This window comes from Pan paniscus, chromosome 14 (assembly GCF_029289425.2).
Source record: "Pan paniscus chromosome 14, NHGRI_mPanPan1-v2.0_pri, whole genome shotgun sequence".
NCBI classification, from domain to species: Eukaryota; Metazoa; Chordata; class Mammalia; order Primates; family Hominidae; genus Pan; species Pan paniscus.
Genome location: NC_073263.2, coordinates 74,570,412 through 74,591,917, shown reverse-complemented (window position 1 = coordinate 74,591,917; position 21,506 = coordinate 74,570,412). Strand labels below are relative to the sequence as shown.

At 39.3% G+C, this 21,506-nt stretch overlaps 1 protein-coding gene across 3 annotated transcripts in view; it reads right to left on the bottom strand.

Moving 5' to 3' along the window:
• The window catches only part of PIBF1 (progesterone immunomodulatory binding factor 1), a 236,702-nt gene that overhangs the window by 6,681 nt on the left and 208,515 nt on the right, over positions 1-21,506 (bottom strand). For all 3 annotated transcript variants that reach the window (XM_003827453.6, XM_057299588.2, XM_057299586.2), the window contains one exon: positions 10,143-10,316. In XM_003827453.6, coding sequence (XP_003827501.1) covers positions 10,143-10,316 — 174 coding nt within the window. Of the gene's footprint in view, positions 1-10,142; positions 10,317-21,506 lie in introns of those variants that run through there.

The following is a 21,506-nucleotide window of genomic DNA, read 5'->3' as shown; positions in this document are numbered from 1 at the left end:
ACATGATGGCTGAGGCCAGAGCAACCATATTGTGATTCTAAGAACAGATGCCACACTCTAAGGATGGTTGAAGAGAAAGGAAGAGGGAATCTAGGTTCCTGATGACTTCATAGGGCCACATACTTGTCCTGAAATAGTTATCTCCAGGCCTGTATGTGAGAGACTGAACAATTTGCTAAAGCTGCTGAACTAGCAGTGGGACACAATTCCTAAAGATGCTGACTCTTATACTCTTAGTTTATACCATTTATCTTATCTCATGTTGTATCTTCAGCATGCAGGGAAGTGTCTCGCCAGCAGTAGGTGTTCGATGTCATGCCTTCTTTGATTTTTGTGGTTTGAGCACCGTATAGTACAGTGGTTAAAGCACAGGTTCTAGCCATTTATTAATTTTGCAAAGTGGGCAAATCGAGGACTTCTCAGTTACCTCATACATTTTCTCCATAGCATTTGTCATGTTTTCACATCTTATTCAATTTATTTTTTTGTTTGTCGGTTTATAGTCTATGTCTATCCATGAATGTAAGATCCACAGAGGCAGGAATTATTTATATCTCTACTGCTTGGAATAGTACTTGGCACAAAGTAAGCGCTCAATAAACATTTTTCAATGAACGAATGAATGTTTGGGTCTGCTGTGACAGAAGCCTTTCAGTTCTATTTAAGTCTGGACATAAAGTTTCATGTGAGTCTATTCAAGCCTTTCTACTATGCAAGACAAAAGAGAATTCTACTACAGTAATGCAATAATATGCTTTTAACTAATCAGGCAACATCACCCTTTACAAGCATCAGGGGTAGTACTTGTGATTCTAAGCAACAGCCTGATTTTTGAGTGGAAATGGTAAATAACCAGTAAGGCATGGAAACAGCATATTTTGCTGTATGAACTCAAATTTACTTATATCATTCAAAGATATTTTCAATCCTTCGATTGGTGAACTTTTTCCTTCGGTTATATTATTCTCTGAAATTCAGGTTCTCTGTTAATTACATTAGCATAGAGTATGTCAGAGTGATTTCTCACCTACATTAGTATGTAAGTCTCATCACTACCAAAATTTGAACAGATTCCAAGTAGATAATACTGCTTCTGAAAAGTTTATTTCTGATTTTCATAAAATGTATATTCTTCATTTCCAGATATTTTAGTCAGTAATGTGCTAGCCATTAGTGATAGCCCTGTTCCAAACACTGGAAGTTTCTAAGCTTTTATCAACTCCTGAGATAGATCATGGATCAGTAAACTATGGTCCATGGTCTGTTCTTGTATGGGGTGCATGCTAAGAATGGTTTTGACATATATATATATATATATTTTGAGATGGAGTTTGGCTCTTGTTGCCCAGGCTGGAGTGCAACTGTGCGATCTTGTCTCACTGCAACCTCTGCCTCTTGGGTTCAAGCGATTCTCCTGCCTCAGCCTCCCGAGTAGCTAGGATTACAGGCATGCGCCACCACGCCCGGCTAATTTTGTATTTTTAGTAGAGATGGGGTTTCTCCATGTTGGTCAGGCTGGTCTTGAACTCTCGACCTGAGGTGATCTGCCCGCCTTGGCCTCCCAAAGTGCTGGGATTACAGGCGTGAGCCACTGCGCCTGGCCTAGTTTTGACATCTTTTTAAAAAGGTAAAAAACAAACGAACAAAGAATATACAATAGAGTTTGCTGGCTCTTGGTAACTGATTGTTAAAATGGGCACAGCAAAATAATTCAGATGTATAATTAACTGATTTTTGGAGAACTGCTTGAACCCAGGAGGTGGAGGCTGCAGTCAGCCAAGATTGCGCCACTGCACTCCAGCCTGGGTGACAGAGTGAGACTCCATCTCAAAAAAAAAAAACAAAACAAAAATTAACTGCTTTTTATTTTGATAATTCCATTCTTTTAGCTCTTTGATCAGCAGTGTTTCTTTTTTCTATTTTATTAAAGTTACTTCCCTTTATATCCATAAGATGGTGCTTTATATGACAAAATTTGACATTCTGCTTCAGGTATTAATGGGATTAACCATTTAACTGAGTAGGGTCCTTATTTTAAATATAAGGCTTATAGGCTTCATAATATGAAGTGCTTTACAGATATATATAAACTATATATGCATATATATTTTACATACACATTATATATATATATATATATATATGTATACAAATTAATAAAAACCTTAAATTGTTAGTGGAGTATTAACAGGCCCTAAAGTATACTATATTCCAGATTTAGGAAAGAGAGCACAAAGCCATTGCAGAAACAAATGACAAGACTAACTGGAAACTTACCAGAAGTAATTTACTATGTTACAAGGTGATTTTGGAAACAAATAACTGATAAGATAGATACTTCTGTGTCATCTAGAATTAGCCAGCTAAAACGTTAATATATAACATGGGGATTACAACCCATTGAGAGGGTTAGTTAAAATTAGAAAGAATGATGACTGATAAATGCAGACATAGTAAGCCTGGCAGATTACTCCTGTAATCTAAAAAAAGAGCTAGAAATTAAGAATCTATTAGTGTTTAACCAGTACCACTTCTCTAAGGAAAAAAAGTCTATGTCTGGTAGATATCATTACTTTGTTTTCCAAATAAGATATAAACTGGAAATCAAATAAGTAAATATTGAGAAGTCCTCATAGGCAGGGCCCAACTTAAGTGAGTTTAAGACAGTTGATCTGGCTTTACCACTAACAAAATGTGAAGCTGTCTGAGATCAGTCAGCTTCATTCCATGCTCACCAAAAAATTCCTGATTTCTAGTTTAGCTCACCAGCTAAATTAAATAACATCAGGAAGAGGTTACAATTAGTGTTCCTGACACTAGAAATTAAAAAATGAATATTTAAAAATGTATATGTAAACAGCTAGATATTTTGAGGTCCGGTCATACTTTGGTGAGATGAGTCTACATTCAACATAAAAAAGTGAGACCGGGCCAGGCGTGGTGGCTTATGCCTGTAATCCCAGCACTTTGGAAGGCCGAGGTGGGCAGATCACTTGAGGTCAAGAGTTCGAGACCAGCATGGCCAATATGGTGAAACCCCGTCTTTACTAAAAATACAAAAATTATCTGGGCATGGTGGTGCGTCCCTGTAATCCCAGCTACTCAGGAGGCTGAGGTGGGAGAATTGCTTGAACCCAGGAGGCGGAGGTTGCAGTGAACCGAGTTTGCACCACTGCACTCCAGCCTGGGCGACAGAGCAAGACTCCATTTCAAAAAAAAAAAAAAAAAGTGAAACCAGAACTTCTATACACAAATATGACACAGAAGTGTTACAGGTATGTGGAGCTTTTGTTCTCCTCAGTCCCCAGTGCCTGGGGTGGCTGGAGTCCCTTCAATCTACCAGCAAGTTCAGTTATCCTGTTGTGCCATAGAAATATTATAATTTTCCATGTGTGTTATAAAAAATGTTGGGAGGCACAGTGTTAGGACATGACTCTGTGATGACGCTACCCTAGTGTGGCATCCTTGTCACTTGTCTAAACACAACCAATTGTACTCATTATATTACTATATTATAAATAACTGCTACATTCCATTTTTGATAAAATTATAAACTTTCCCTCATGAATAAATGAGAAAAATTATTTTTGTAACCTACTTACAATTTTTAAATTAAATTAAAATTTTAAATTTATTTTTTATTTTATATTTCATCATTTTATATATATTATTTTGAGACAGGGTCTTGTTCTGTCACCTAGGGTTGAGGGCAGTGGCGTGAACATGGCTCACTGCAGCCCCAACCTCCTGGGCTCATGCGATCCTCCCACCTCAGACTCCCAAGTAGCTTAGCATCATAGGCACATACCACCATGCCTGGCTAATTTAAAAAAAAAATTTTTTTTTTTTTTTGGTAAAGGCAGGATCTCACAAAAGTTTTTGCCCAGGCTTTAAAAAGTTTTTAAAAAGAAGATTGTGGTAAAATACATATAACATAAGATTTATCCCATTAACTATTTTTATTTTTATTTGAGATGGAGTTTCACTCTTGTTGCTCAGGCTAGAGTGCAATGACGTGATCTCGGCTCATCACAACCTCCCCCTCCCAGGTTCAAGCGATTCTCCTGCCTCAGCCTCGGGATTACAGGCATGCACCACCACGCTTGGCTAATTTTTGTATTTTTAGTAGAGACGGGATTTCTCCATGTTGGTCAGGCTGGTCTCCAACTCCTGATCTCAGGTGATCCCCACATCTTGGCCTCCCAAAGTGCTGGGATTACAGGTGTGAGCCACAGTGCCCGGCCAACCATTTTTAAATGTACATATCAGTGGTATTACTTACATTCACATTACGATGCAACTATCACTACTGTCCATCCATAGAACTCTTTTCATCTTGCTTGACTGAAACTCTCTACTTGTTAAACAATAAATCTCCATACCCCCTAGCCCCTGGCAACCACCATTCTACTTTCTGTCTCTATTAATGTGACTAGGTATAACCTATCTACTTTTATTTCCCTTTTGTACTATGGGAAAGGATTAATAGATAGTGAATTGGCCAAAGTCAGACGTAAGAATATAGTAAGAAAGGAATAAAGTCTAGATATAGAAAATACATATTAGACATCCTATTCTTCAACAATTAAAAAGGAGCACAAGTTAGAAAATATTTTGTGAATATCACATTTTCTTTTCTTTTCTTTTTTTTTTTGAGACAGAATCTCGCTCTTCACACAGGCTGCAGTGCAGTGGCACAATCTCGGCTCAATGCAACCTCCGCCTCCTGGGTTCAAGCGATTCACTTGTCTCAGCCTCCTGAGTAGCTGGGATTACGGGTGCCTGCCACCACACCTGGCTAATTTTTGTATTTTTAGTAGAGATGGGGTTTCACCATGTTGGCCAGGATGGTCTCAAACTCCTGATCTCAGGTGAGCCGCCCACCTCGGCCTCCCAAAGTGTTGGGAGTACAGGCGTGAGCCACCGCGCCTGGCCAATATCATATTTTCTTTGCTCTTGGAATTTCTAAATAATGCTCATCTTCACTTGTCAAAATCCATGCATTCTTTAAAGCCAAGCTCAAATACTTCCTTTCTGACAAGGCAACCTAGAGTCCTCCAAAACCACAGTGTCTATTCTTTCTCTGAATTTTCATAGCAATTTGTATTTCCTTTAAAGTAGGATACCCAGGCCAGGTGCAGTGGCTGATGACTATAATCCCAGCACTTTGAGATTATAGCCATGGTGGGAGGATTGCTTGAGCCCAGGAGTTCAAGACCAGCCTGAGCAATGCAGTGAGACCCTGTCTCTACAAAAAATAAAGAAAAATAGCTGGGTGTGGTGGTGTGCACATGTGGTATCAGATATTTGGGAGGCTGAGTTGGGAGGATCACTTGAGCCTGGGAGATTGAGGCTGCAGTGAGCCGTGTTCATGCCACTGCACTCCAGCCTAGGTGACAGAGCAAGACCGTGTCTCAAAAATAAAACAAAAAAAAGTAGGCTAACTGATTTTGCCTTATATTATTGTTTACTAAGCTTGATCCTATAGGAGCAGCAGTTTTAATGCTGATGCTATCTTAATGATCATCACAGGCTCTTGCATATAGTCAGTAAACACTTCTTGAACTGACTACACTAATTTTCCTTCCAGGCCAGGTGCGGTGGCTCACACCTGTAATCCCAGCACTTTGGGAGGCCAAGGTGGGTGAATCATCTGAGGTCAGGAGTTTGGAGACCAGCCTGGCCAACATGGTGAAACCCCGTCTCTACAAAAAAATACAAAAAATTAGCGGGGCATGGTGGCATGTGCCTGTAATCCCAACTGCTCAGGAGGCTGAGGCAAGAGAACTGCTTGAACCCAGGAGGCGGAGGTTGCAGCGAGCCAAGACTATGCCACTGCCCTCTAGCTTGGGTGACAGCGTGAGACTCTGTCTCAAAAAAAAAAAAAATTTTTTTTTCTTTCCAGATGACATATAGCTTTCCAAAGCTCTTCTAGGGAATCAGGTCGTTCATATAACCACTTATGTATCAATTATATAAACTTAATCTATCTATCCAACATATGCTAGCCAATGAGATAACAAATGTAAGTCAAGGCCTGAACTACATCGTAAACTCACCAAAAATCAGACACTTCACACACTATACACTGGAGGTGCACAATCGTATTGTTTGCTACCATACTTAGAGCCTAAGGCTTTTTTTTTTTTTTTTTTGTGAGACCAGAGTCTTGCTGTGTCGTCCAGGCTGGAGTGTGGAGGCATGATCTTGGCTCATGCAACCTCCACCTCCCAGGTCCAAGTGATTCTCCTGCCTCAGCCTCCCAGGTAGCTGGGACTACAGGCATGCACCACCACACCTGAATAATTTTGGTATTTTTAGTAGAGACGGGATTTCAGTATGTTGGCCAGGCTGGTCTCGAATTCCTGACCTCAGGTGATCCGTCTGCCTCCGCCTCTCAAAGTGCTGGGATTACAGGTGTGAGCCACTGCGCCCAAGCTCTTTTTTGTTTTAATGCTTACAATCTACTTGGTGAAAAGACTAAAAGTAGAGTTGCTAGTATCTGCATTTTTAATAAGGTATTGAGAAAATAATGACAATGATGTGAATCCTGAGTATAAATTCTATTTTCGAATAGGATGGCAGCAGAAAAGCAGCAAAAGAGTCCCATACTGCTCAGGAAGGAAAGAGGAAAGTTGTTCTAAATCAGATTAGAATAGCTCTAGGTTTTTCTAAGAAAGAGATAAGTGAGGCTGGGAAAAAAGGGATAGCACAGCAAAAAGCTACCTTAAGAGTGAAAGTAGGTGATTAGTGGGAATGAACTGGGTGTTTCTGAATAAAGAAGACTTAAGTTGCCTGTTGCAGAAGTAGCACTAACTAGAGTCATGGGAGGTGAAGCTTTCATTCTCCCTGTAGTTTACTTTAACATTAAAGTTCCCCACCCAGTTTAGAGTTTTAACAGCTAAGAACATAACTAAACTGGGGAGACAAATAACTCCTTTTTTTCTCTTCAGCAAATATTTACTGAGTATCTGCTTTGTTCAGATGCTATGCAAAACAAAAGGAATACAGTTTCTGCCCTTAAGGCACTTACATTCTGTGGTTCAATTAGTTTTTGTTGGTACACTAAGTGCCTGAACGACTCTGTCACATATGTCATTTCAAAGGCCAGAGCTTTTCTAAAAAAGGGAATTTTGAGGTTGCCTTCAGATGTAAATATCACTTGTACACTGTAAAACATTTGTATACATATAAAAAAGCACATTAAAAAAAGTCTTGTCAGGTGCTGTGGCTCACGCCTGTAATCCCAACACTTTGGGAAGCCGAGGTGGGCAGATCACGAGGTCAGGAGTTTGAGACCAGCCTGACCAACATGGTGAAACCTTGCCTCTACTGAAAATAACAAAAATCAGCTGGGCGTGGTGGCACATGCCTGTAATCCCAGCTACTCAGGAGGATGAGGCAGGAGAATCGCTTGAACCTGGGAGGCAGAGGTTGCAGTAAGCTGAGATCACGCCACTGCACTCCAGCCTGGGCGACAGAGTGAGAGACTCCATCTCCAAAAAAAAAAAGTCTTCAGAAGAAGACCTAAGTGTCAAAAAAAAAAAAAAAAAAAAAAAGTCAAGCTCTTATTTCTCCTCCTCTGCATCATAGCACTGCTCCCACTCCATTACCCAGTTAACAGTAGTTTTGTGTGGCTCGCCTCATATTGTCAATGCATATGGAAACGCTCATCCATCCACCCATCCATCACTGAATTTACTATCAGGGGAAAATACCTATAGCAAATACTTTCAGCCAAAGGATCTGGATTTAGAAATGTTTTCATTTTAGGTATAAAACCATGAGATTATAAAATGATTAGCTCTTACTTCAAATATTAGCATGGTAAATTCCTTATCAACAAGTTCAGAGAAAATATAAAAAAGCATTCTTATGGAAAATTGAAAATATTCAAAAGAATAACTAAAAATTATGATGCCTGAAGAGAATCATAGCATGCTAGAATAAAAGGAGTCCAGAATTCATTTCATTATAACCTCCCACTTAATTTTATAGATAAGAACACATTGAGAACATTTAATGATTTGCCCCAGGTTATCTAGTCGGTTCACATTACTAATTCTGCATTAGCTTACAGTCTTTGATTTGACTTGTTTGTAGTATTACCTCTTAGTTTTCATTAGGACATAGCTGAGCTTGTACCTCTTTTGAAAAAAATTTCCCTTATTATTATTTAAAAAGAATTTTATTGTAGAATAAAATAGAAAATCCAGATAAGCAAAAATAAGGAAGGAAGAACTACCCAACTAATATTGAATCTTCTTAATTTTATCATCACTGCATAACCTTATCTGGAGGTACTGGAGAAATCTTATTGTTACTCATGTACTGATTGATTATAGCCGGTATTCCAGAAAATCACAATCAGGTTACCAAGCTAAAGCCAGAAATGCAGAAGGTCAGGGTCAGAAGGAATAGTGCCACTGCCTGGAGCACAGTAGGATCAGAACGGCAGATCAGAGAGTGCTGACAGGCTTTAAGTATTCAGCTGTATCTTGTGGTTTTCATCTGACCCTATTTCCCATTAATGTGTATGTATTCAATCTGCTTTCTTCCTATAGATTATAATAGACACAGCATAGTGTCTGCCACAATCTCTGCCCACTCTCTGAGCAAAACTTGCCTAGCCATAGCCCTTAATAAACAGTCCTCGGCAGCTGTATTTGGAACTGTGTGACTCCTGCTCACCATTAAGGGCAGCCATTCTGTAGGCTGGGTAATAAGCTTAGGAAGTCTTGCCAAAAAGGGGTATCACCCAACAAGAATTAGCTATGCCAATTAGATTGTTAGTCTTGGAAAATACAGGGAGAACGACATTATAAGAGAGTAGATGCAGAAAGGATGTACAGAAACCTGTTTCAAGACAAAGGGCTGTGAGCAAGTTAATGAGGAAGTGGAAAACATGAGTAAGCAGAAACTAGAGGAGAAACAAAGAGAAGCTGATGTACTACAGAGGAAAAGATGCATGGACTCAGCCGCCTTGTGTCCAGGCTAGTCAACTGAGCCATCCTGTTTTCTCCCGCCTGTCAGCTTAGTCTACATTACTGCCACACGTATCCTTAAAATAATTGTCCCTTATTTTATTTTATTTTTTGAGGCAGAGTTTCACTCTCTCGCCCAGGCGGGGAGTGCAGTGGTGCCATCGCACCGACAATTCTCCTGCCTGTCTCCCAAGTAGCTGGGACTACAGGCGTGTGCCACCACAACCGGGTAATTTTTGTATTTTTAGTAGAGATAGGGTTTCACCATGTTGGCCAGCCTGGTCTTGAACTCCTGACCTCAGGTGATCCTCCCACTTTGGCCTCCCAAAGTGCTGGGATTAGAGGTGTGAGCCACCATGTCTGCCCAATTGTCCCTTATTTGATCTAAACTGCAACTTTCATTTTTTTAAAAAGGGAGGTTGAATTATATAATCACTAAAAAATCTCTTTCATCCTTCAGTAGCATTATCTGCATGTATAATAAAATGACTGAGATCAGAAGTTCTCATATTTGACTGATTATTATATTCATCTTGGGAGTTAAAAAAATTAAGATTCTGGGGACTACTCGCTGAATCAGAATATCAGAGAAAATCTTTCTGGTTTTGAGTCTCTATGTTTAGCAGATAAAAATCATGTTTCTCCTGAGAAATGAAAGCATGATTGAGAAACCATTTGAAGTAAAATGGAATATTTAATAATGTTACTCCTATTTTAATTCTCTTGCCTTTTAATCTTGATTCTTATTATTTGTTAAAATATATAGTTTTCAATATTTCCTAATTTATTTTCTCTATTTTTAAAAATTGGCACATAATAACTGTACATATTTTTGGTATTTTACCTGCTTTTATCCAAATTTTTCTTATTTCTTTTTCTTTAATTTCTGTGCACATATATTTTTAGCTAACAATGCATTTCAATTTATGTTAATTGATTTCACACTTTATGAGGAATTACAGTAAAATATACTATCATCTATAAGATAGGTAATATACACATTTAGAAAATGGATTAATGCAAATCCTTCAAGGTCTTTTCATGAAACATATTTGTGGACTCTACTCATTTCATAAATGTAAAAGGAAAAAATTAACTAAAATACATTTAGTAAGAATCAGGAATATTAAAATTATGAGTTTTAAAAATTGTACTTACAAAGAGTGTTGGTTTAGGTGTAAATATATTGTCTTCATGCTCTTTAGGCACATTCAAAGTCTTTGATTTCTGATTTTCTGTCACATTTTTTGGTTCTGTTTTAGTGAGAAGTAAGCTGTTCTCAGAATGTTTACTATGCATCTTAACGAGAATCTGTTTCATTGCTGCCAATTCCTGTTGATATATGAAAATAGAAGAAAGTAGCAAGTGTGATTTTAGCAAGCACACTAATAATGATTAATATTAAAATATTTTTAAGTAGAAGAAACAATTATACTACACACATAAGTTGTGAAAATAAAAATTAGAATCATGCACATGAATCTTTTGATCATTAATACTCATTTAATATAACTGACAATTACAACATTCTATAGTCTAGTGGTTCCCACGTTTTTCTGCACACTGAAATCACCTGTGGAGCTTCAAATATTGCCAGTGATGACTGTGTCCCAACCCCAGAGACTGTGAGATAATTGCTGTGGTGTGGCCTGGGCTTTGGAATTATTATTTTTTTTTTTTTTTTTTTTTTTTTTTTTTTTTTTTTAGATAGGATCTCACTGTCACCTAGGCTGGAGTGCAGTGGTGTGGTCTCGGCTCACTGCAGCCTCTACCTCCTGGGCTCAAGCCATCCTCCTGCCTCATTGCCTGAGTAGCTGGGACTACAGGCGCATGCCACCACGCCCAGCTAATTTTTTTGTATTTTGGAATTTTTGAAGATCTCAAGTGATTCTAATAGACAGACAAATTTGGGAACCACTGGCATAGCTACCTTCCACTGTAGATGCTCTACATATATTCGCTGAGTAGATTATTTAAGCATTTAACTTTTTCTCTTCTTTTAAACTGTCGCATTTCCTTTGAAGTCTTATATAAAGATGGTAGAGAAAAAGAATCCAATCTTGGCTACTAGTCAGCAGTTAAACAGTAAGTTTAATACAGATTCAGGATTTCTTTAGCTGTATTATCCCTTATCCTTTTACAAATGATAAGTGGGGTTGGCTTCAGTTGCCCTTTGAACTAAGAATTAATTTTGATGAACTTTTTGAAGAGATCAAAAATTTCACCCGTTCTTTCTCCCAAGTGTATTTGTCTTTCATATCCATAGACAAATCTTTAGTACATAACACTAGTTAGTGGGTATTTATGATTAATTACTAAATTGATACATCATATACAAATATATGGAGAGATGACAGGCTAAACTCTTCTTAATCTTTATTTATCAGAACAGAACAGTGGTAGGCTATGTAACAGGTAATTTTTTCCTATTATCTTATTGTTATCTTCATGCCAAAACACAAAAGTTATGGTGATAGAACAATGTTCTGCTCTCTTCTACTAATCTGTTTATAGACACCAGCGCTGTGTCACAGCAAGTTCCTACAGGCCTTTCTCTTCTGGCTGTCATTGGTTCTATTTAGAACCATCTAACTTGAGTGAGTATTTTAAAGCAGTGCTGCTGAGTTTAAGCCACATAACCTTAATAGATTTTAGGGCCGCGAGACGTGTCAGAAGAAACGGTGTCAGAATCCTTTCTCCTTTCTGCAGTAGTGGGCCTGGCTTGGCCAATGTACATGAGAATGCATATACTTGCAGACACTGCCAATCTGATATATGATTATCTGGGCCATTTGGGGACTCTTTTTGCTTTCAAGATTATGTTGTTTCATTTATATGCTCCACTATGGTGAAGTATATAATTATTGATTTGATGTCAAATGGGTATGGTGTTATGGTAGATTTCAGCTCCTGTTCTACTTACCAAGATAAGTAGAAGGGAAAGCCTATGAAAAGAAAAACTTTCTATCTGAAAGAACATCTCTTTATTAGCCACAACTTTTCTATCTTTGGCATGAAGATAAAATAAGAGCAAAAATCCCCTCCAAAACAATCTAGCACTATTCTACAGATAAATAAGGTAAAGGGGGGTTTAGTGGTCAGGAGATTAGAAGGGAAATTCACATCTTTGCTTTATCCTAAGATCACCCCAGTTTGGGGTGTTGTCACAGTACCACTTTCATTAATGTGACTGTACAAAAAATATTAGCAGTTTCTGAAATCCAGGCAAAGAACACTTTAAGAGCAGCAAAATTCTGTAAAATTCTTATTAGGATAATACAGCTACAGTGGGTACCAAAATAACATTTAGAACACATTTTCAATTTTATTATGTTTGGCTTATATAATGATCCAACTTATATCGATGGTAAATTTGAACAAAGAAAATTCCACTTCAATTTTTTTTTTTTAGAGACAGGGTCTTGCTCTGTTGTCCATGCTAGCGTGCTATGGTGTGATCACAGTTCATTCAAACCATCCTACCGCCTCAGCCTCCTGAGTAGCTAGGACTACAGGCGCATTCCCCCACACCCAGCTAATTTTTAAATTTTTGGTAGAGATGAGGTCTTACTATGTTGCTCAGGCTGGTCTCTCACTCCTGGCCTTAAGTGATTCTCCAGCCTTGGCCTCCCAAAGTGCTGGGATTATAGGCATGAGCCACTGCACCTGGCTAAGCACATGTAGTGGTACTATTTTAGTATAAAGCTATTAGCAAACGACACATCTATTCTTGACATTATTATTGTTTAAACTTAGGCTGCCTAATCTAGTTCAATGAGCTTTAGTTTTATAACTGATAAAATGTAAGCTTCTATTACCTTTTAGGATTTTTGCCAGTCTGATAAGGGTTTGTGTATGTTTATTTTGCATTCCTTTTACAGTGAAGTTGAGCAGTTGTTTTTTTTTTTTTTAATATATTGAAGGTTTTTTTTCAGTTGATTGCCTTGGCCCATTTTTCTACTGAGTGGTCATTTTCTTATACATTTCAAGGAGCTCTTTATATGTTAGGGAAATTAGCCCTTTGTCTTTAATATGAGTGTCAATTTTTCCAGTTTACCTCTTACTTGACTTTGTTTATGACCCCCCCTCGCTTTTTTTTTTTTTGTTATGAAGAACATTTGATTGTGATGTAGCAGAATATGTCAATCTTTTCTTCTGTGGTCTTCTCCATGTTTTTTTCCTATATTTTCTTAAGTTACTTTTGTGGTTTTTCTTTTCTTTTTTTTTTTTTTGGGATAGAGTCTCGCTCTGTTGTCCAGGCTGGAGTGCAGCGGCAAGATCTCGGCTCACTGCAATCTCCGCCTCCCAGGTTCAAGCAATTCTCTGCCTCAGCCTCCAGAGTAGCTAGGATTACAAGCACCCACAATCACGCTCAGCTAATTTTTGTATTTTTAATAGAGACGGGGTTTCACCATCTTGGCCAGGCTGGTCTTGAAGTCCTGACCTCGTGATCCACTCGCCTCGGCCTCCCAAAGTGCTGGGATTACAGGCGTGAGCCACTGTGCCCGGCCTCTTTTCTTTTTCAAACATATAGATCTTTAATTGGTTTAAAGTTTATCCTGGCTTATGGTAAAACATATGAATACAACATCTGTCCCCTCAAGATGGCTCTCCTATAACAACATCATGTACTGAAGAGACCATTTTTTCCCCCACTGATGCCATCTTTATAATGTACTAAACTGCTGTAAGTATATTATTTATTTATGGACTTTAAAACTCTGTTTCTACAGTCTGTCTATTTATGCACCCATGTCGCACTGTTTTAATGTTTTACTCTTTAATTAATGATGTATTTTTCTGGCTGTATTCTTGGAGATAGGCGTGGGATCATGCTGAATGGAAAACAAAATTAGAAAGAACTTTTTTTTTTTTTTTTGAGATGGAGTCTCATTCTGTCGCCCAGGTTGGAGTGCAGTGGTGTGATCTCGGCTCACTGCAACCTCTGCCTCCCAGGTTCAAGCAATTCTCTGCTTCAGTCTCCCTAGTAGCTGGGATTACAGGTGCCCACTACCATGCCCGGCTAATTTTTTGTTATTTTTAGTAGAGACGGGGTTTCACCATCTTGGCCAGGCTGGTCTTGAACTCCTGACCTCATGATTCACCCACCTCAGCCTCCCAAAATGCTGGGATTACAGGTGTGAGCCACCGCACCTGTCCGCAAGAACCTCTTTATTATATTAAGTGTTCACAGCCATGAAAGTATTTGAATATGTCTTACACCGACCTTTTTGACATAAATTGTCCTATCCTAGTTGATGTTACTATTACAATGAAATGATCATGATTCATGAGATCCCAATTCACAAACTGACAAAGCAAACAGGAAACAATCCAACATAACAGGCAATAATTAGAAAACATTTTTGTCACTATGAAGAGAAATCCTTTGGTAAGATGAAATCATTTTGAAGCCCTCTGCTTTGCTTCTAACCTGGTTCGGTTCTTATCCTGTGTCTGGCTTCTGGGTATTGGCTTCATCTCGTATTTCAGATTCCGCTCTCATTGTTTGCATTTGAGTTTGGCATCTCATTTCCCTGCCTTTTGATTCTACTTTCCTCTTCTATAACTATCATTTTTCTGATTGGTCAGTGGGTTTATTTGCAGCATCGCCTCATTATTTGTAAATATTGTTTATTGCAGAGAATGTGACTACAGAAAAGGAAACTGTGATGCTCAAAGAAGAATGTTTTAAGTACTAAGTTTGACTGGATTCTTTTTCTTATACTGTATCTACTGCTCAAAAATCATGCCATTGATTTAGGTTCCTATTTGTACTTCAACTTTCCAACAAATATTTTTTCCCCCTCTTTTCAGAGTTTCTGCCCTTTTGTTTTCTCATTGATAGAAACAATGTACGCCTTTTTCCTTATTACCTAATATTATCTAGCTTCTTAATCGTGTTGTTTGCTGAGATTAATTCTGTACTGACTGCTTTTAAGACTGAAATTTCTTTTTATTGTACACTTTGGCAAGTTCCACTATTTCTTCCACTTCCCTCTCTTTCTCTCCCTTCCCCGCCTCCGGCCTCTACCTCCCTTTCTCCCTTTTTTTTCTTTTTTTTTGAGACAGGTTCTTGCTCTGTTGCTCAGGCTGTAGTGCGGTGGTGCAAATATGGCTCACTGCAGTGCCTTCACTCTGGGGCTCAAGGGATCCTACTGCTTTAGCCTCCTGAGCCGCTGGCACCACATGCACCTACCACTGTCCCCAGTTAACTTTTTAACTTTTTGTAGAGACTTTGTTACCCAGGCTAGTCTTGAACTCCTTCCTCCCTCATTCTGTTTGTTATTTGATGGCATACAATTTATTAATGTTCTGAGAGGGTGCTGGTGCTGTAAAAGAAACATGCTTTCATGGTATTACTGCTCTGTCTTCTAAAATCAAATTTCTGAAAACTCTGATGCCATCCTGATCCTTTTTTTTTTTTTTGAAATGGAGTCTCGCTCTGTCGCCCAGGCTAGAGTGCAATGCCGTGATCTTGGCTCACTGCAAGCTCCGCCTCCTAGGTTCACGCCATTCCCCTGCCTCAGCCTCCCGAGTAGCTGGGACTACAGGCGCCCGTCACCATGCCCACCTAATTTTTTGTATTTTTAGTAGAGTCGGGGTTTCACCGTGTTAGCCAGGATGCCATCCTGATTCTTTATTTCCTTGTAGGTATTTTCTTTCTTGCGAGAATCTTCTATGTCCTTTGGCTTTCCATCTTTTTACCTTTTTCTAAGTTTTTGGAGGGTTTAACTTTTCCTATATCCCTCTATTGGCATTTTTACTTATACTTTATTTACTTCATGATTTTGATTTTCGCAATTCTTCAAAATATCACAATTTATGTTTATTTTTATTTTTATTTTCTGGAGACAGGTCTTGCTCTGTCGCCCAGGCTGGAGTGCAGTGGCACAATCTTGGCTTACTACAACCTCCGCCTCCTGGGCTCAAGCGATCCTCCCACCTTAGCCTCCTGAGTAGCTGGGTCTACAGGCATGCACCAACCATGCCCGGCTAATTATTTTTGTATTTTTTTGTATAAATGGGGTTTCGCCATGTTGCCCAGGCTGGACTCAAGCAATCCACTTGCCTTGGCCTCTCAAAATGTGGGGATTACAGGTGTGAGCTACTGCATCTGGCCTACTGATTTTTATATTAGGGAAATATTACTTTTCCAAATCTTTCTGAAGAAATTAATTATAACAATGTGGAAGTTCTTTTCTGCTCCAGAATTTGTTTTTCCCCCAGTTTATCTGTTTATTGCTATTTTTTTCCTTCTATGCTTTCTCTTCCAGTTTCTGATAGTTTTTGGTTGTGTGATCCCATTTATGAATAAAGGACCAGCTCACATGTTTTCTTTCTGCCGTATGGCCTTTTTTTTTTTTTTTTTTTCTGAGACAAGGTCTGGCTCTATCACCCAGGCTGGAGTGCAATGGTGCGATTTTGGCTCACCTCTGCCTCCCAGGCTCAAGCAATGGTCCCACCTCAGCCTCCTTGGCAGCTGGAACTCCAGGCATGTACCACCATGCCTGGCTAATTATTTTTTTATCTTTCATTTTTGTGGAGATGGGGTTTCGCCATGTTGCGCAGGCTGGTCTCAAACTTGTGAGTCCAAGTGATCTGCCTGCCTCGGCATCCCAAAGTGGGGCTATTCATCTTAATGACACCATTGAGTACAATCTCTGTGTACGTGGATGCGATAATTTGTGTAGCAGGATTTACCCTAAGGTTCTCAGGCAGAAAGGAAGCTCCCTTCTCAAAACGACAAAATGTAGAGTATTCTAATCTAGAGCTTCGTTTCATTCTGGCAGTTCTAGCCTAGGCCTGGCAGATGCTTCATTAATTTAGAAAGTTATTTTCAAAATATTTTTTAAATTCTGTTTTAAATTTATATAAATATTATTTGTTCACTGTAAAATTCAAAAACTGTAAAAGTGCCTTCCCTCAATCCTCTTTTCCTTTTACCACTTGTTTAAGACATTAATTGATCGATTGACTGAGACAGGGTCTCACTCTTATGTCCAGGCTGGACTGCAGTGGTGCGACTGTAGCTCACTGCAGCCTCAAACTCCCCAGCTTAAGCTATCTTCCCATCTTGGCTTACCAAAGCTCTGGGATTTAAAGTGTGAGCCACTGTGCCCAGCTGAGACAGTTTTAAAAAAATTGAGATGGGGGCTGGGCGCGGTGGCTGACGCCTGTAATCCCAGCACTTTGGGAGGCTGAGGTGGGTGGATCACGAGGTCAGGAGATCAAGACCATCCTGGCTAACATGGTGAAACCCCATCTCTACTAAAAACACAAAAAATTAGCCAGGCGAGGTGGCGGGCGCCTGTAGTCCCAACTACTCGGGAGGCTGAGGCAGGAGAATGGCATGAATCCGGGAGGTGGAGGTTGCAGTGAGCCGAGATGGTGCCACTGCACTCCAGCCTGGGTGACAGAGCGAGACTCCATCTAAAAAAAAAAAAAAAAAAATTGAGATGGGGGTGTGTTGCCCAGGCTGGTCTTGAATTCCTAGGCTCAAGTGATCCACCTGCCTCAGCCTCCCAAAGTGCTGGGATTACAGGTGTGAGCCACCAAATCTGGCCAGCTGAAACGTTTCAATACTATTCTATAACGTAGTCTGATAAAATCTGATATGCTTTTATACTAACTTGCAGAAAGTTAACAGTACATGTTGTAATTCTAGTATATCAAATACATAATAAAATTATCATTACTATATGAATGAACGAACCATTCATTAACATTAACAAATGAAGAATTGCATCTGATTATACAACTGAAACTTGGAATAAAACTAAAAACTAAATAACAAAAACTATGTTGCAGTATAATAATTACTTTTCAAAATTGAAGAGTTAAGGGTAAGGATGTTCTTGTGAAATTTCCAGATGATGATGATGATGATGACTGCATAAACAATCTCTATGAGAGAGATAAACTGTTCTTTTGAATCCAAAAGCATGTATCTTGGCCATTTAATATTAACTATTTGCATAAGTGGTGGCATATTAAAACAGCTCAGCTGTACAGCAGCTGCTTAACAGTATTGCATAGTTGATGCCAATAAATTGCTGAAAGTTGTAAACTCTGCAAAGATGTTGGCAAGGAGACACATAGATAGCATTTCTTGATGAAAATAGCTTTGACAAGCATAATGCAAACTATGTGCTCCACTGGAGGTTAAATGGAACTGCTTTCATATAGGAATAACAACGCATCGTGACTAGTAAGTCATATAACTCTGTGCATCTCTCTTGAAGTAACACAAGGTAAAAACCAGTCTTGTTTTAAACCAAATACATATATATTTTGGATATTTAAAATTAATTAATTAATTTATTTGAGATGGAGTCTCGCTCTGTCGCTCAGGCTGGAGTGCAGTGGCATGATCTTGGCTCACTGCAACCTCCACCTCCCGGGTTCAAACGATTCTCCTACCTCAGTCTCCTGCGTAGCTGGGATTACAGGCATGTGCCACCACACCTGGCTAATTTTTGTGTTTTCAGTAGAGATAGGGTTTCACCATGTTGGCCAGGCTGGTCTCAAACTCCTGACCTTGGGTGATCCACCCACCTTGGCCTTCCAAAGTGCTGGTATTACAGGTGTGAGCCACCATGCCCAGCTTTAAACTTCATTTAAAAGGTTTTTTTTTTTTTTTGAGATGGAGAGATGGAGTCTTGCTCTGTCACACAGGCTGGAGTATAGTGGCACGATCTTGGCTCACTGCAACCTCTGCCTCCCAAGTTCAAGCAATTCTCCTGCCTCAGCCTCCTGAGTAGCTAGGACTACAGGTGCACACCACCACGCCTGGCTAATTTTTGTATTTTTAGTAGAGACGGGGTTTCACCATGTTGGCCAGGCTGGTCTCGAACTCCTGGTCTCAGGTGATCCACCTGCCTCGGCCTCCCAAAGTGCTGGGATTACAGGCGTGAGCCACTGTACCTGGCATTTTTTTTTTTTTTTTGAGACAGAGTCTTGCTTTGTTGCCCAGGCTGGAATGCAGTGGTGCAATCTCAGCTCACTGCAACCTCTGTCTCCTGGGTTCAAATGATTCTCCTGCCTCAGCCTCCAGAGTAGCTGAGACTACAGGTGTGCACCACCACGCCCAGCTAATTTTTATATTTTTAGTGTACACGGAGTTTCACCATGTTGGCCAGTCTGATCTCGAACTCCTGACCTCAAGTGATCCACCTATGTCAGCCTCCCAAAGTGCTGAGATTACAGGCATGAGCCTCAGTGCCTGGTCGGGCATTTTTTAATAAAGCATTTTATGACGGAAATTTTCAATGACACAAAAATGGAGGGGATAGAATACTGAGTCCCCACTTTCCACTGCCCAACTTCAATTATCAACATTTTGTCAATATTTTCTTTCTCAAATAGCGTTCCTGAGATATAATTCACATACCACACAGTTCATCCATTTGAAGTGTATAATTCAATGGTTTTTAGTATATTCACAGACACATGCAACAATTACCAATTTTAAAATATTTCCATCATCTCAAAAGAAACAAAAAACAAAAACAAACCAAAACCTAAGAAACTCTGATTGCTTTAACTATACCCTCCTATCCTGCCATGCCCCCATCACTCTAGTTCTAAGCTGTCACTAATCAATCTACTTTTTGTCCTTGTAGAATTCCCAGTTCTAGACAGTTCACATCAGTGGAATCATATACCGTCTGCTTTTTTTGTGACTGGCTTCTTTCACTTAGTATAATGTTTTTAAAGTTCATCCATGTTGTACCATCTATCAGTACTTCCTTCCTTTCATGGCAAAATCATATTCCACTGCATGGATATACCAAATTTTGTTTACTCATCAGCTGAAGGACATCTGGGTTATTTCCACTTTTTGGTTACTATGAATAATGTTGCACTCATAAACACTGACACATTTTGAAACAGTGAAAAGTTTTGTGTGTAAATTTTTGTGTGGATATGTTTCAATTTCTTTTGTGTATATACCTGGGCATAGAGCTGCTGGGTTGTATGTAACTCTATGTTTAATTGTTTGAGGAACTACCAGGATTGTTTTGTCAACACTGTTTTATCTATTTCCTTACCAGATGTTCCCCCTGATATATATTAACACATATTCCAGATCTCAGATAATTTCTTTTTCTTTTTTTTGAGATGGAGACTCACTCTGTCACCCAGGCTGGAGTGCAGTGGCATGATTTCCGCTCAGTGCAACCTTCCCCTCCTGGGTTCAAGTGATTCTCCTGCCTCAGCCTCCTGAGTACCTGGGATTACAAGGGTGTGCCACCACTTCTGGCTAATTTTTTGTATTTTTAGTAGAGACAGGGTTTCACCATGTTGGCCAGGTTGGTCTTGAACTCCTGACTTCAAGCAATCTGCCCGCCTCAGCCTCCCAAAGTGCTGGGATTATGGGTGTGAACCACTGTGCCCAGCCTCAGATAATTTCACTTGTAAATACTTCAGTGGGAATTTTTAACAGATAAAAATTTTTTAAAATAGCAAAATATCATTATCCTATTTAACATGATTAAAAATAGTTTAAAAGAAAATATAACTTTAATTCAAAGTCATCCATTCTACACTCTAAATGCTCAACAAGAATTTTAAACTACTATTAAAGCAAATATAATGTATTATTTTTAAAAAGTTACTTTGAATGCAATACCACTATACTCTAAATAAAGGACAAAACAGATTTTGTACTGCAAATTGTAGAATAGTATTAATATCTGCAACTGCAAACTGCTGTTATCTACAGCCCCTCGATCTCCCTATCTAGATACTTGCTTCCACTTGCAGGGTAACATCACCCTGGGATTGTCTCTTTGCCTCAAAAGAAGTATATACAAATTTTAGGTCTGGAGGGAGGAAGAGAGGGGACAGAAGTGAATGTTCACTGAGTATCTACAATGTACCAGGCTTTGTGCTGAGTATCTTACATAATAATTTAATTCACACTCAAATACCAAGAAGTAGATATTACTTTAATTTTGAAGAGAAGAAACTGAGGCTTCAAAGACTCAAGAAGGGCCAGGTGCGGTGGCTCATGCCTGTAATCTCAGCATTTTAGGAGGCAGAGGCGGGTGGATCACGAGGTCAAGAGATTGAGACCATCCTGGCCAGCATGGTGAAACCCCGTCTCTACTAAAAATACAAAAATTAGCTGGGCCTGGTGGCATGCGCCTGTAGTCCCAGTTACTTGGGAGGCTGAGGCAGGAGAATTACATAAACCCGGGAGGCGGAGGTTGCAGTGAGCCGAGATCACACCACTGCACTCCAGTCTGGCGACAGAGCGAGACTCTGCCTCAAAAAAATAAATAAATAAATAAATAAATAAAATACAAAAAATAAAAAAACTCAAGAAGGCCAGGCATGGTGGCTCATGCTTATAATCCCAGCACTTTGGGAGGCCAAGGCAGGTGGATTGCTTGAGTCCAGGAGTTTGAGACCAGCCTGGGCAACATAGCAAGACCCCTTCTCAAAAAAAAAAAAACAAAGGAAAATAAAAAAATTCTAAATAAAAATAAATAAATAAAAAGAAGGCTCAAGAAA